Below are 16,430 nucleotides of genomic sequence, written 5' to 3' on the forward strand. Positions count from 1 at the left end.
TGTGTAGCAACCTCCCCTGGAGCTTGGGACCATGCTTAGTGAAATTGGCATAGCAAAATTTATGAGGATTGAGGCATGATCAGTGCAGATGGAACGTTTAGAGATTTTAATAGCAAGTCTCTAAATGGCCTCTATAGCGCATATGTAAATGACAGTTTTCATAGGCCTCTAAGTCCGACAAATCTGGGTGAATTTTCCTAGGGACAGCAAGAGGCATCTGTTCTAAACTTCAACTTTGTGGTCCAAATCCAAAAGCGCCAGAGCTTTTCAAAGAAATAGTTAGGCAGTTTTTTAATATTACCTATTTTTTCCTAACCTTTTTACTGAAATTTTTCAAACAAATTCAGCCTGAGGCAGAAAACAAATATAGACAGTTTCAGGCCAAACGGCTAACCTTTGGCAAAGTTATAAGCAACTGTAACAAGTTACAATGGGAAGATTAGGCAATACTGACTATAGAAAATGCTGCCAGTTCTGCCTAGAATTTACCTATTCTATTCCACTCCTGTGGCATGGATGAATGGTAAACAGGCAACCAGCACATTGTGACTCTGGGGGAAAGAGCAGTTTTGTCCACAACAGGTCAAACCTATACTCTTGTGAAAAAAGTTCCATTGGATCTTTAATATCTAGAGTAGAGCTAGTTATTAAGTTCTGATCCAAAAAAATCTGCACAAAATAGTGAATGGAACTGTTTTGATTTTGCATGATAAAGGGTAGAGTTGATCCTGCCAGAATTTGAACATCTGGTTCCAAGGAGTCTAGATTTCATCCTTAGACTACTGAGCCAATTAATTTGCCAAAAGATTCATGTACAATTACAATTTCTGGCAGTATCATGTTTCTGTAACATATAGCTTAGGCGCTGCAGCATTAGTTAGCTATTCTCCAGAGTCATGTACTGCAGCAAACAATCCCTTCCAGGTTTCTAGCATAGTGCTTTATGTCCATTAGGCTCACAGTGGATCACAAGTTAAAATATTGCTGTGAAGTGGCTCATCCCCAGAACATTTAAAATATCTTTGAACACAGGACCTAAAAGCTGATGAAGAGAAGCAGGTGGTGATGCAGTTTTGATCAAGATACTCTGAGGACTTTCTCTTTTATATTGGAAAAAATAAAATGACATACATAACATGATAAATTTGCTCACACCTGTATGCTTCCCAATGAGCTTCTTCTCAAAACACTGGCATGCCAACCAGAAGAAGCAAGCAGATGGCAGTAGTTCTGAGTTGTCTAGTCTGTAAAGTGTAATCTAAATTATAGATGCGTAATTCTTATCAGTAGCCTCCGTTCCTCCCATATGGAGAATGGGATAGATGAGAGGGGAGGGTGCTGTTGTATAGAAGAAGAGGAGCATGTTCTTTAAAGATGCTGGAAGAATTCAGCTTCTCCTACAGGGGCCAGGGAATGGGCCTGCTGTATCCCCAATTGCATCAGATTGAGTGAGATTGGTAGAGTTGCAGCAACCAGGCTTTCCCTCCCAAAGACAAGTATAGGGAGTCAGGACTTACTGTACAGGGAGGTAATTGTATGAGTGAGGATTTTTGGGGAGCTGACAGGGTTTGAATAAGTATCTAAACTTTGAGATACCTGAACCCATCCTGTCTTGCAAAGGTTTGCAGTCCTCACTGGTTCCTTTGTTCTTCCGCAATGTTACCTCACAGTGGCAATTTAAAAATCATTTATAATTAAGACCCTACTTAATTCACGATTTTGTGGAAATTGCGGATCCTGCAATATTAGGCTTCCATCACAATTTTGACAGCAGGAGCTCTGCCATGCGCTGTCAGACCCGGGCTGCCACTCTCAGCCCCAGGTGGCCGACAGCAAGAGCCCCTGCTCTCAGCCCTGTGTGGCCAACAGCAGAAAATCACGGAAAAGTAATAATGGATCTTATTACTACAAATAATAAGCTTTATTATTTTCTTCAATTTTCCATGGCTTGTCCAAAACGCAGCTGCAATTTTTGGACAATCATCTCGCGATTCAGTTAGGCTGATGTATTGATCCAACATCACTATGTAATATGTGAGATAGAAAATGTAGAATTGATGGATTACTCTCCACTGTACTCCTAGGTGTGTCATAGGAGAGCAGATCTGAAAGCTATATCCGTATTGAGGCTCTGATTATTAATATACAAAAACTTTAAAATTCTTCAGAGTGTATACACAAGCCTCTAGCATATGGGTCCTAGTGATACCTGGCTTATTTGGAGAATTTGCTGTGGAAAATAATTTCAGTGTTAACTATGGAATCTGTCTTTGTCATTTTAATTCAGTCATTTAATATGTCATTTAATTCAGTCATTTAATAATGTGATTAAATCCATTATTATAAGCTGTTATATTAGCCAGTAATATTATCAGCAGATATTTAATAAGCTAACAGTTTATAGCCACATATAGCTTAATTATTTCACAGTACTATTAGACTGTCTAGTGACAGATTGACTAGTGGTTGTCTTGTTACCAATCAACTTTTATAAGGAGATCTCATTGTTCTAGAACACAATCTGCTTCTTTTTAACTTATGAGGCCTCTTGATTTTTGTTTGCTTGTTTTCAGTTCCAGTATCTCTTCTTTGCAGTGGATAAAATAAATCTGAGGAAAAATAACATATCTACCAAATGCCTATAGAGTGATTTTAAGGAGAAATAACTGCCTTCTGGCACAGTTTGGTAAACATTTCATTTTCTCTTGATTATCCAGGGCTGGATTTCCTATTGGCTCAGACCCAATGTTGATTATGCTTTATCTTTCTGTAAACAAACCCTGCTATTGTGCCCAAGATATTTTTTTTTAATAATGTCACTGTGTGTATTGATACTACTGGCTGGAAATGTCAGTGTTAAATAAATACTTTCTTGCCATAGAGAAAGCCCTTTTATGGACTCTATTCCTGTTTTTAAAACATCTGTGTATGCCTAAAACCATGGAGATATTTTCTCAGGACACTTCATATCTGTGTCTTTCTCTGTAAAGAAACATGTAAAAACAGAAATTTTCTATAAGCAGAACTGTAGAAAACCAACAAAATTATTTGAATAGTTTAAGCTGTTATAGAGATATTGTCTTTCCCAAAGCCTTCCAAAAGACAGATTGGAGAGGTTTTAAAAGCACTTTAAATAATTTCCATCCAAACCATTCTAGCTCATTTTATAAGCTGCTTCCATTATGAAATCTAAAGTAGATGGGGTATTGCTTTCCACTACCAATAGGAAAGCTTCTTGGACTGGGCAGGCAGAGAAAAGTTTGGCATGGAGAACAGAGTTTCGTTGAACTAAAATTCCACACAGATGTGCCACAGGTATGAATCATTTCATCTTATTTTTGAACCCCAGAACAAATAAAAAAAGGAACTTTCCCTCTGAATACTAGTAAGCAGACACTTAGTCCATCTCTGTGACATAATTTGCATCAGTAGGTTGATAATGGAATCTTCTCCCATCTTTTTAAGTCCCTAACGTAGAACAGTTGCGTCCAGTCATAAATGGTGGCACAGAGCTTTGTAATGGCATTAACAACATTTTATACTTAGCTGGGAAGAAAGTAAACATGAAAAAATTACAAATATTCATAGCTGTTTTTTTTTAATTACCAAGATTGCAGTTTTTCTGGGGGTTAATCTTCAGCAGCACCCAAGCTATTGTAGAGTTTTCCACACCACCTATCATTTATATCTACTCTGCTAATTTCCTGCATTTACTCTCATCTGTTAAAAGAGCTTTGAAAACTGTTGTATCAAATGGATTTTGTTTTTATGTAATTACAAGTAATATTTTAGTAAGGGCTAACTCCATTGTTATTAGTAATGATTTACATTATATTATACTTAACACACTTAGAGCACTTAAATCAAAATGACTCATACATTATATACAATCTGTGGTTATTAGTCAATGTTGTTGAATTTAGTTAATGTAAAGAGCAAGAAGAGAACTGCTCCCTTGGATTTTTTACTTAATAACTAGGTCTGTCCATTAATCGCAGTTAGCTCACGCAATTAACTCAAAAAAATTAATCACAATTTAAAATATTAATCGTGATTAATCGTACTATTAAACAATAGAATACCAATTGAAATTCATTAAATATTTTTGGATGTTTTTCTATATTTTCAAATATATCAATTTCAATTACAACACAGACTACAAAGTGTACAGTGTTCACTTTATATTATTTTTATTATAAATGTGTACTGTAAAATGATAAAAGAAATTGTAATTTTCAAGTGAAATCTCTTTATCATGAAAGTGCCACTTACAAATGTAGGGGTTTTTTTGTTACGTAACTACACTCAAAAACAAAACAGTGTAAAACGTTAGAGCCTCCAAGTCCACTCGGTCCTACTTCTTCTTCAGCCAATCACTAAAAGAAACAAGTTTGTTTACATTTAACGGGAGATAATGCTGCCTACTTCTTAATTACAGTGTCACCTGAAAGTGAGAACAGGCATTTGCATGGCACTGTTGTAGCTGGCATCGCAAGATATTTATGTGCCAGATACGCTAGAGTGTCATATGCTTCGGCCATCGTTCCAGAGGACATGCTTCCATGCTGATGACACTCGTTAAAAAAATAATGCATTAATTAAATTTGTAACTGAACTCTTTGGGGGAGAATTGTATGTCTCCTGCTGTTTTACCTGCATTCTGCCATATATTTCATGTTATAGCAGTCTCAGATGATGACCCAGCACATGTTGTTGGTTTTAAGAACACTTTCACTGCAAATTTGACACAATGCAAAGAAGATACCACTCGACCCAAAGATTTAAGAATCTGAAGTGCTTTCCAAAATCTGAGAGGGATGAGGTGTGAAGCATACTTTCAGAAGTCTTAAAAGAGCAACACTTTGATGCAGAAACTACAGAGTCCAAACCACCAAAAAAAAGAAAATCAGCCTTCTGCTGGTGGCATCTGAATCAGATGATGAAAATAAATATGCATCAGTCAGTACTGCTTTGGATCGTTATCAAGCAGTACCCGTCATCAACATTAGACGCCTGTCCTGTGGAATGGTGGTTGAAGCATCAATGGACATATTAATCTTTAGTGCATCTGGCATGTAAATATCTTGCAACACTTGCTACAACAGTTCATTGCAAATGCCTGTTCTGACTTTCAGGTGACATTGTAAACAGGAAGCATTATCTTCTGCAAATGTAAGCAAACTTGCTTGTCTGAGCGATTGGCTGAACAAGAAGTAGGACTGATTGGATTTGTAGTCACTAAAGTTTTATATTGTTTTATTTTTGAATGCGGGGGGAGGTTTGTACATAATTCTACATTTGTAAGTTTACAGTGCAAATATTTGTAATAAAAATAAATATAAAGTGAGCACTGTACACGGTGTATTCTGTATTGCAATTGAAATCAATATATTTGAAAATGTAGAAGACATCCCAAAATATTTAAATAAACGGTATTCTATTAAGTGTGATTAATCACGATTTGTTAATCATACAATTAATCGTGATTAATTTTTTAATCGCTTGACAGCCCTATTAATAACTAATACCCTTTATTGAAATTCTAGCATTCATGTTCTGAGGCTAAATTTTGGGGTTGAACCAGTTATAATTTTCAGCATTGGCTGTGCACGCACAGGCAAGGATTATAATACTGTAGATGCACTGCTTTCTGGTTGGGACTTCAAATGCGTTTCAAGTTTTCCTACTTCATTTGTTTGTGAATAGTTGATCTCTTTCATTATGCCAACATATATGTAAAACAGAATGCATGCACCTGTTTGCCAGGGATGTCTCCCAAACAGAGGAAGGAAGATTTTGAAATAATGAAATTTAAATCTTTTTAAATGGATTTGACTAAATACCCACGGTCACCAAAAGCAAACTTGACTAAAAATTTTAAATGAGTCACTAAAAGGTTTGATTACAAATTTCTCTTGTTTCCCGTTAAAAATCTAACATGAAAAATACATTACATTCTGGTACTACTAAGTACACAGTGAGTTTGTTTAAAAAATGAAAATCTGTTACGAATTCCATGAAAATAATTTGAAAATCATCCCTTCTTATGGTAATGCAAATTCAGAAACGATGTTTTATGGGACATCATGAAATCAATGTTTGTGTCAAGAATAACATGGAAATTATTGTAAAAAATATTGGAGTTAGAGTGAAGAGCTTGCTGCTAGGGAAGAAGATTTATATATTAAAGTTAAATGTGTATATAGTTTATCTCAGCATTAAGTGCAATGCAGTCATCCAAATATCTAAAAGTGAGCAATCTTTTTGCTGTGTGTTGGCCAGTTGCCAGATTACTGGTGAATTGAAGTATGCTGCCTGTGGCTTAGCCACACCAAGACTGGAGCATTAGTGGAAGTTATGGTTAAATGGCAGCAGCATGGAGTTTGACCTCACAGTGTTACCTCCTTGGTAACAGAGTTAGACTGATTGTTCCCTCAGAAATGACCATAGGGATTACTTGCAAATGTAGAGCTCCTTGTTAAAATGGCACCTGTTCTTAGTCATTTTACATGCTGCTTAAAGAGGTAGAGCAAATGAAATCAAATATCTTGTGATTTGCCAAGAGGCTTCATCTTCTGGCAGGGGAAATAGTTCTTAAAAATATCAGTACTTGCTGGAGTTCTTTATTGAAGAAAAAGGGAAAAAAATTATCAAATCAGACAATATTCTAATTCTAATTCTAATATTCTTATTCTTGCTTAAATGTAAACTAATCTGAGTGAGAAAAGACCCCTTTTATACAGTAGAAGGGAATTAAGGATGGTCAGAAATGACTGATATCTGTTAAACGGATGGATTCTGCTCTATCTAAGGTAAGGGAGTGTGCTGCTCCAGGTGCTTTCACCACAATCTTCCTACTTCTGGAGTACAGAGAGGACCATTAGCACCACCCCCACAAGCGTCTGTTCCCAGAAGGAATCTGTGCTGCAGCAGAAGTGACATATCACTTCAATGATAACAGTACTAGCCTTGTGTATTGGATTGGGTGGCAACCTGTTCATAGTGGGTTTTTTATGCTTGTGCTCAAATATTGAACTGTGCTGTACTTTCTGAACTTTGTGCTTGCATGTGATCTAATTATTTTGTGATTACTGTAGAACAATATTTCTTACACTGGGGGTCCAAAAGGGAGCCACAAGACTCTTGGGGGGGTTGTCACAAGATCACAAAAAATAAAGTTACCATACGCCCGGGTTTCCCCGGAAATGACCTCTTTTTTTGGTCCTCCTATTTCCGTATGGACAGATTTTTCCTTGCTCGTCCTTTTTCCTTGCCTTCAGTGCTGGGTGGCCAGAGAGCAGCAGCTGCTGGCTGGGCACCCTCTCTGAAGGCAGCACCGCCTTCAGCAGCAGCATAGAAGTAACGGTAGTATGGTATGGTTACTTAGCTCTGTAGGAATCTGCACTGATGCTGCGAAAGCTATGACCAGTACCAAGAATATGTGTGGGGTGGAAGTCTTCACAGCCTGAAATATTTTCAAAGGGGGGCACAGCAAAAAAAAAAATTGAGAACCCCCTGCTTTAGAACATGTACATGTAGTTTCAGTTCCGTGTAAGATAACGTTGTCTTTCAGGTCCCCAGTAATATACTGCCTGTTATAAATACCCAGTGTGTATTCTTTACTTTGACTTCAAGTCCATCTCTAATAAAAAAAAAAATCACTCATATCTTTTGGGAAACTTGCCCAAACAATTCTCCAAGAGAATCTGTAGGTGCTATGTTTGTCTACGACTTGTTTTGCTTTCTAGATAAAGTTGGTTTCTTAATTGCTAACACTCAAGTACACTGAAATGAACATACAACAAAAAATGGAATGAGTAACTTTTCCACCAGTAAAAGCTTTCTGTAGTGTAACAGACTTCAGAAGACCTAATTTGGAGGTAATTACAACTTTAAATGGAACCTTTCCCTTGTACTATATCCCACTCTTTATTTTTCTGTTGGTCCCAAGAGCTATGCCATAATTCCTGGTAGATTCATCCTAAGTGGTAAAATCAGTAGGAGATGGACTTAGCTAAAAGCATTCCACTGAAGCCAAGCTACAGTGACTTACCAGGTAATCCCTTTAAAGACATTAAGATACTAATACAAAAACCACTTTGGTTGGGAAATAGTACCTCGTATCAGCAATCTCTTCAACTGGTTTTGGTGTAGCCATAGGTGATTGTTGCAGTCCCATCTAGTCTTGGTGTGGAAGGATGTTGGTTACAGCACAGGGCCTCAGTGATGGAGGGAATATGAGAGAAATAGACTTTCCTGCAACCCCATAATAAAAAACTTTTTGGAATGCTTATGAAATATATGACCACGTTAAAGGTGGCCACTCAGGCAAATACAGTATTTTATTTTCTAGAGCACAAGAAAGGAAGTGTGACCAATTGCAAATGGTTAAGAGGACTAAAAATAGCTTAAAATTATTTGGTTAAAAATTGCACCTCTGGGTTCAACTCTAGATGAGATTTCTCCTGATATTTTCAGTGATCTTACAGCCTCCTAATAGCATGGTGTATGATACAAAACCACTTAATTTGCACTTTGAGACAGGTTTGTGTGATCTGAAGAGGCACAGCATTTAAGGAGATGATTCATCTGAGAAGGAGAGTGGTTTCTCCAGATCAGAGTTGAGGTACATTTGTATAGCAGTATGGATAAGCTTGAGCACCTGCCTTTATGCAGTTGGTAGAAAATATTTTTCCGTCTTGACAGATGCATATCATGAAGTACAATTAAGAAAAAGAAATTTGAGAGTAAGTCAAATTGATTTTTACATGCTTAATTAGAGCCATTGTGTCTACCCGTTGCTTTATGCTCTCAATGATGGATGTAGCTGGAAATTTATTCAGAGGTTCACTGCTGTTTTCCATTTTTTTTCCTTTTGGACTAACTGTTTATTTTATCTTTCTGGTTTCAGCAGGCTGGGGAGAAATGCCTACTGTCCACGCAAAGACTGAATCTTCTTGGGGAGAGCCCGCATCCCCTTCTGCTGCAGTTGATAATGGCACTTCAGCATGGGGGAAACCCCCCAGCAGTGGTACAGGGTGGGGAGAGAATTCTGCCGAGTCAGCAGGGACCTACGGAAGAGCAAATGCTCCAGCTGCTGCCCCAGCACTGTGCAAGCCAGGTGAACTCTCACACTGCTTTTATTGTAATGGCGTTGAGAAGTAGGGTGGAAAATGTGGTAAACAGCATCTGTACTTTTGTATATTTTTCACTCATGTTTGCTCTCCCATACCCTTTTTTTTGCATTTTAAATTGTTTTTAGTTTTAATTATGTTTTGGAAAATATAATAGCATCATTATAAACAGGGACAAGGTGATATCAATATATAACTTCCACTTTCTCAACTCAGTAAACTATCTCAGTTATTTTGGTGTGTGCACTAATTTTGTCCCATTTAGAACATTTTAGAAAACCAAGTTTGTTTATTGGACTGTCGGATTTAAATACATTGCTTATTATATGTATATATGTGTATCCTGGAAGCAACTCTGAATAAACAGCAAAAGATATAGAAAAGGGAAATCGCAAGACACCAAGACGTCAAATGCCTACATTACACAGATGACACCCAATTTTGTTCAAAACAGTTCACATCCTCAAGTCATCCTGGATTGTTTACTGCTATTAGATTCCCAAGTAGCATCAGCTGTCAGATGCACATTCTTTCATCTACAGTTGGCCTCAAGGCAGCACCTTATCTTGTAGAATGCCAGTTTGGCTGTGGTGAGCTTTTTATTTGTAATTTCTAAGCTCTACTACTGCAACATGTTGTACATAGAAATAATTGACAGCCCTGGAAAATCTATAGGGGGTTCAAAATGTGACATTCCACCTTTTGAGCAACACAGGACAATTGGAAGTAGATCATCTCAGTTCTCCTTACACATCTACTTGCAACTTATTTACTACGGCCAAATTCCATGTTCATGTCCTAATCCTCAGAGATCTTTATAGGTTTGGCTCAGGCCACTTTCAGATCTGCTTCTGTCTTAGCAACTATAATCTATGTTCATTAGGAATAACAGAAATTTTCAACTAAAAGGGTAAGGATCCGGAGATTATATATTTTTAGTGGCTGCATGGCTTTGGAGCCCTGTTTCCCAAGAGATTGGATTGACTACAAAATTTCACCACTTTCAGATTATAAGCAAGTTTCTGCACTTCACAGTTTTCCCACAGTAATAATAAAAATATTTTATCCCTTCCCTCCAGCTTCAGGGAAGGGAACAAAAGATTAATATTGATCAAACTATATGTTGCACCTGTGTAATTCTGTAAAATGTTCAGATGCTAAAATAATGAAGATTGGATGGATGGATGGATGGATGTGCATATAAACTAAAGGATTTAAAGTCTAGAGAAAATTAACAGAAATGTTTCCTTTCCTCCCCAGCTTCTAAATCTATGCAAGAAGGCTGGGGCAGTGGTGGGGATGAAGTGAACCTCAGTACTAGTCAGTGGGAAGATGAAGAAGGAGATATGTGGAATAATACTGCTTCACAAGAGAGTAACTCCTCCTGTAATTCATGGGGGAATGCCCCAAAGAAAGGACTTCAAAAGGTAGGACAGTGATAAGGATGGATTGTAGAAATCAGTAGAGTTAGAGTGCAGCATTTCTAGCACTGAATGTTACACATGCTTTCTGTAAGATTAATACTCTGAGTTTGAATGAAAGTCTGTCTCATCATGAGTGGTGAAAATGAGTGCAGTACTGTAGGAAATGGATTTATATACACTTGTGCTGGCAACTGAAGTAAAAGCAGTCATATTAAATGATAGACAACAAAATGTTTTTCCCTTGAATACACTTTAGCTAGTCTGTTGTGGATGTGTTTCGGATATCTTAATATGAAGAATATTCCCAAGGAGGGGTGGGGGGAGACGGTGGATGGAAGGCTATAAAAATGTATTTTACTTTTAGAGTGGGGTCCGATGTTTCTGATTGTTTTTGTTTCTCACCAGTTTCATGAACATTTATGTATTATGAAGATCTTTTTATGTATTAAACAAAAATTCATACTGGTGACCTCTTAAACATTTTTATTTGCAGTGGAAAAAAACAAATGTTGCTCTCTTAAGAAATGGTCCAGCTTAAATCATAAGCAAAAAAAGTATCTATTTTGTCTCTTACATCTGAAAGGGGAATGTATAATTTTGTTGCCTGAACTGATATGAGAACAGAGTGAAATTTTACCAATTTGAAACTCAAACAAGAGAACATCCACAGTTACATTTAGGAATTTTTATATTACAAGAAATATAAACCCTTAGATTTCAGGACATGAACCAACCTCTAATTTACAGAGTTAGCTTTGCTTGTGAGCAGCTTATTCCGTAATTGTCAGTTATACTAAATGTACCACTGGTTTGATCCAGTATTACATTTTTTATATTACTATCCCACCCCTTAATATTTGTTCCTGTGTAATTCAGGGAGTTGCAATTCAGGGTCTTGAAGTGGAGAAGTTGCCCAGAGCTCTACTAAAGATGTCTATTTCAGTCTTTTCAATGCAGCCAATAGATTGAATGGACTTTGACAGATTAAGTTTGCAAATTCAGTTTGTTGGGTATTTTGAGGAAACTTTGTACTATGTCAAAATTTGAGTGACTTTATTTTGTTTTCCTGTTGATAATTTAAATGAATAATGCTGTTCAGAGAAAAGATTAGTTATTTGCAGTATCCAGCATATCAGGGAGATAGCAAGTAGTTCTTTACAACACCTGATCAGGTGAGGTAAAATTTGCTCTCTGCCCTCTGGGAAGAAGAGGAGTGTAATTCTATTATGTTTTGTAGGTTTCATGAATGTGTTATAAATATACATATGAATATACCCTAAAGCAACATACAGTATTAGTAAGGGAAACCTGCCATAGATTGTGCTGCATCTCATTGCTATAAATATGAAAAAAAGATGATTAATGATCTTCCCAATTTATTTACCTAGGGCATGAAGACACCTAGTAAGCAAGATGAGGCCTGGATCATGAACCGTCTGATAAAACAGCTCACAGACATGGGCTTCCCAGTGAGTAACGTTCATATTCTAGTATTTTCTATAGCTTGGTTTTTGTAGCTTGTAGTATATATTTTTGACCTTTCTGTTTGCAGATACAAAAATGTTTCCTAAATGGGAAATCAGTTGTTTTAACTATAGTTTGTGAAACTTCGAAAGAGCAAGTAAAATACCCTTTGAGTGTAGATACTCACATGCTTAACTTTGATGAAACCTATAGAACTTTTATTTGTAGCTTTTTTAATCATGGGTTTTACTTTGAACTTGTTAATAGTCTTCGTTGTCTTCCCCATTACCCTATTAAACAAATGAAATAAGGAATATTATGTAGTTTGGGGAGGTTGTTTGTTTTTTTTTAAGTCAGGTGTGTGTGGTGGTATTTTTAAATTTATCCGTTGCATAAGGTTACAAATTCAGTTATAAAAAGAATATAATTTAACTTTATAGAGAATAACATACATTTTGCTCAGTGAGACAGACCAGATCTTTCTGGGAAGCATGTCATAATTGGTGAAAGCAAAAAAGTTATGTATAAACATAATCTGATTCAGTTAATACATGTCAGTGTTACCCCAATATTGAAGAAAATCTTGAAATTTCCCATTTGGTTTGGAGTCCTGTAAATGTGTTCTTGCTTGAAACACAATATAACCAAACCCACATTATTGTTTGCAGAGAGAGCCAGCAGAAGAGGCCTTGAAGAGCAACAATATGAATCTCGATCAGGCCATGAGTAAGTGTCTTTCTAACCATCACCTTTCATAAAAGGCACTTCAGTAGATGGATACATGATTATGAAGTTTGATCTGTTCCAGTTAAATTAGCTTCTCTGTTCCTAAAGAGCATTTTAAAAAACCACGTACACTTTTGTGACTATTTTCTATGCCAAACCCCAGTGTGTAATTTGTAGTGCTTTCAAAGAAAGTGTATTTTAATTTTTTACTTAAAATTAATATTAATTGTAATAGGTGTATAACTGACACTGGTGGTGTTGTTTTGGTTTCAGAAGTTTTTGCAGACTCAGTTTCCTCTTGCATCACCAGCCCTTTTTTTGCTTCCACCCTTCTATGCAGGTGCTCTGCTGGAAAAGAAGGTGGAAATGGACAAGCGTGGAATGGGAGTGACCGACTATAATGGAATGGTCACCAAACCCCTTGGCTGCCGCCCACCATCAATCTCCAAAGAGTCTTCCATGGACCGCCCCACCTTCCTTGACAAGGTAAGTTCAAAAGTACGAGTGTGATTTATAAATCAGTAGTGACAATGAGGGTGTGGGAAGAGCTGCTGATTTCTGCTGACTGTTATAGTAGTCTGGAGAGCACTACAAACAAAATGAAGAAAAGAGGTGTAGATGTGTCTTGTCCATCTTTTTTTTTTTTTCCTTTTGTAAATTCTGCAAAAGTGAGAGGAGCCCACTTAGTACTAAAGGCCTGCCCCTCATTCAAGGGAAGGGCCACAAGAACTGAGGAATAATTAATGTAATGGGATGCGGGGGAAAAACTGAACAAAACAAAAAACCAGGAACAGGAGTGCAGGTTATAGATATAAAATGAGGGAACTGGATGTCGATACCAAGCAGTCCCCCAGTCAGTGCTCTCAGCTCTGTGAAGCAGTCCAAGGAGTTAGTGGATGCCACTCGAAGCTGTGCTTAGCTATGTGAGACAAGTAGGGTCTGAAAATAGTCTGCACAGTCACAGAAAACCTCTCTGTCAAGCTTTCTGCTCCTAACCTGAGGCATGGCCATCTTGGCCAATGCCAGGAGGAGGTTGTCTAGATGAGGCTATCATGTCTTCATGAAGCCATGAACAGGAAAGGCTGTGGGAAAAGGGTGTGAGAACTTCAGCACAAAGTTCTGAGGAGCCGGAAGTAGGGAAGCAACCTGGTGCACTGGAGCAGAGATAGATGTGTGCCAGGGTCTCCCTCCTACTGCAGAAGGTACAGCTGTCAGGAACTCCGTGAACTGCACCTACCACATACCTGTGCTCTTGGCTCTGTGGAACAGCCATCAACTTGTGGAAAGGAACAGATTGACTATACTTGTAGGTTGAAATGCTTTCTTCAGTTACAGAAGAGGTACAACACAAGCATTTGTACTGTTCACCTCCCCGCAGTGACCTACCAATGTATCTCAATACCCCTATGGAGAAATTACTAAGGCTTTGGCTACACTTGCATTTCAAAGCGCTGCCGCGGCAGCGCTTTGAAGCGCTAAGTGTAGTCAAAGCGCCAGCGCTGGGAGAAAACTCTCCCAGCGCTGTCCGTACTTCACCTCCCTGTGGGGAATAACGGACAGCGCTGGGAGCGCGGCTCCCAGCGCTGGGGCTTTGACTACACTGGCGCTTTGTAGCGCCGCAATTTGCAGTGCTGCAGAGGGTGTGTTTTCACACCCTGCTGCAGCGCTGCAAATTTGTAAGTGTAGCCAAGCCCTAAGAGAGAAAAGGATAGTTGAGATTCTGAGATTCCTCTCCCGTTTGTTTCTTGAATAATGTTGAAAATCAGTACCCACTAGGAACTGCACTGAAACCAGTTCATTTTATGTAGGCTACTCACCTGATAATGACTTAGCCCACATTGACAGAGACCAATCTTAAAACTAGTGCTTTACATTACCAGTCCCCTGAAGCATTCAGTTTCCCTCCTCTCTATATTAAACTCTTTCCTACAGTGGTCATCATTAATACGGAGTTACCCCACAGCTTTTTTTTTGAGATACAACAATTATTTTCCTACATTTTAAATAGAATATAAATTTGGTATCTCAGATACCATGCTATAATTGCTAAATATTAATTTTTTAGTGACCACCATTTTAGATAATTTCTGCTACTTTTACTTTGCACTTTGCAACACAAACATTTAGCTGAAGTTTCTATTCAGGAACAAGGAAAAGTATAGAACAAGTTACTATATTTAAACAGAGAAACACCTTACATTAATATTGCTAAAAATTATTACTATTACTAAAACCAATCTAGTCTGATTGCAGTTTTCCTCTAAGTGAATGTATGTTAACAAAACACTTCCCTGCTTCTGGGGAATCAGTTTTATTCTCCCAAAGTCTACTGTTGTATCAGCATCTAGTCTACCATCCTTCCATGGGCCAGACTAAATTGATAATTTTCTGTCTCCCACGGCTCATCTTTCTTACTATCCTCTTCCCCTTGCTTTAAAATTCATCACCCATTCTTAACTATTATCAGTCAGTTTGCGGCATGCCTTAATGAACATGTTAAGTGAAGGATTCTTTCCATTTACTCACACACAAATGTTGTACACTTACGTGTCAATTAACCCTTTCTTTTCTAGGATAACACATTGAGCAGTTATATCATTACTAGAGAGAGAGAGAGGCGCACATTATGCAGCATATTATACATAATATAGAAATATATGTTAAGCATAACTATTTAATATTAAGTACTAAATTAATCAGTATTCATACAGCAAGTAAAATCCCTGTCTGTCAGGGTATGCATAGTCTGTCACAATGACTTTCTTTCAACAACAACATTCCACATGATCCTAAATAGATAACTACTTGTTAATGTTAAATGGGGAATTGATCATCTTCCTATTAAATAACAAAATCTCTTCTCTAACATAGAGAAAATAGTATTTTTTTAAAAATATCATTCTCATACTTCAGTTTCAGGCAACTAGAGTAACTCACCTTCTCAATGATTTTTTTGCCTTTTGAGTGGTGGTATTTCAGTACAAGAATTCATCAACTGGTACTGCCTTAGTCCCTAGTCCCTTCTAGCCAGCTCATCTTTGTCATTGGTCAGTGAACAAGCTCACTGCCTTAGCTGCACCAAGATCTTCAGTCCACCACTGCTCCAGCCCTCCCTTAGCCCACTGTTTCAACAAGTCATCAGGTATCCTTTTATTTGATTTTTGAGTCTCCAGGAAGTTATTAAATATTTCTATGTTTCTGCGTGCCAACTGTTTTTGGATGATCTGAGATGCGTACCCCACAGCTCTCTTCTGAGTTGAGCCAAATGCCCTTTCTGCTACTCCCAACGCTGAAGATTTTGTTCAACACTTATTTGTTCAGATACTTTTTTTGCTCTATGAATTGTGGTGAGGGACTTCCAGCTCCTCAGTACTCAGCATTGGGGTCTGCTTCTGGATGTGCTGCACTCCTTACTTGCTTTGGGATAGCTGTAGTTTGTGGAGCCAAACATTTATTTGCCTTGAAGTTTTTGTTTGACTTGCTTTCTCAACACATGACACTTATTTTTTTATTCTGTTTTGCATTGAGTCAAGCTTTGGCACTCAGTGCTTTGTGAATTGTATTATTTTTCAGGATGTCATCTTGTCTTTTAAAAGGAAGAAGTCCAGTGGCTTCAAGAGCTACATATGCAGCCTAGCAGTGCCCCTCACACATGATTGCAAACACATTATCTTGTACTTGA

The 16,430-nt window shown here is 37.7% G+C and overlaps 1 protein-coding gene across 11 annotated transcripts in view; it reads left to right on the top strand.

The window, feature by feature from the left end:
- TNRC6C (trinucleotide repeat containing adaptor 6C) overlaps nt 1-16,430 on the top strand; it is a 310,753-nt gene that overhangs the window by 146,353 nt on the left and 147,970 nt on the right. For 10 of the 11 annotated variants that reach the window (XM_044983142.1, XM_044983146.1, XM_044983143.1 and 7 more), the window contains 5 exons: nt 8,912-9,121; nt 10,395-10,561; nt 11,947-12,027; nt 12,691-12,748; nt 13,089-13,234. In XM_044983142.1, the coding sequence (XP_044839077.1) occupies nt 8,912-9,121; nt 10,395-10,561; nt 11,947-12,027; nt 12,691-12,748; nt 13,089-13,234 (662 nt within the window). The remainder of the gene's footprint in view (nt 1-8,911; nt 9,122-10,394; nt 10,562-11,946; nt 12,028-12,690; nt 12,749-13,088; nt 13,235-16,430) is intronic. The other variant, XM_044983141.1, reaches the window with a different exon arrangement.

Source organism: Mauremys mutica, chromosome 12, assembly GCF_020497125.1.
Source record: "Mauremys mutica isolate MM-2020 ecotype Southern chromosome 12, ASM2049712v1, whole genome shotgun sequence".
Lineage (NCBI taxonomy): Eukaryota > Metazoa > Chordata > Testudines > Geoemydidae > Mauremys > Mauremys mutica.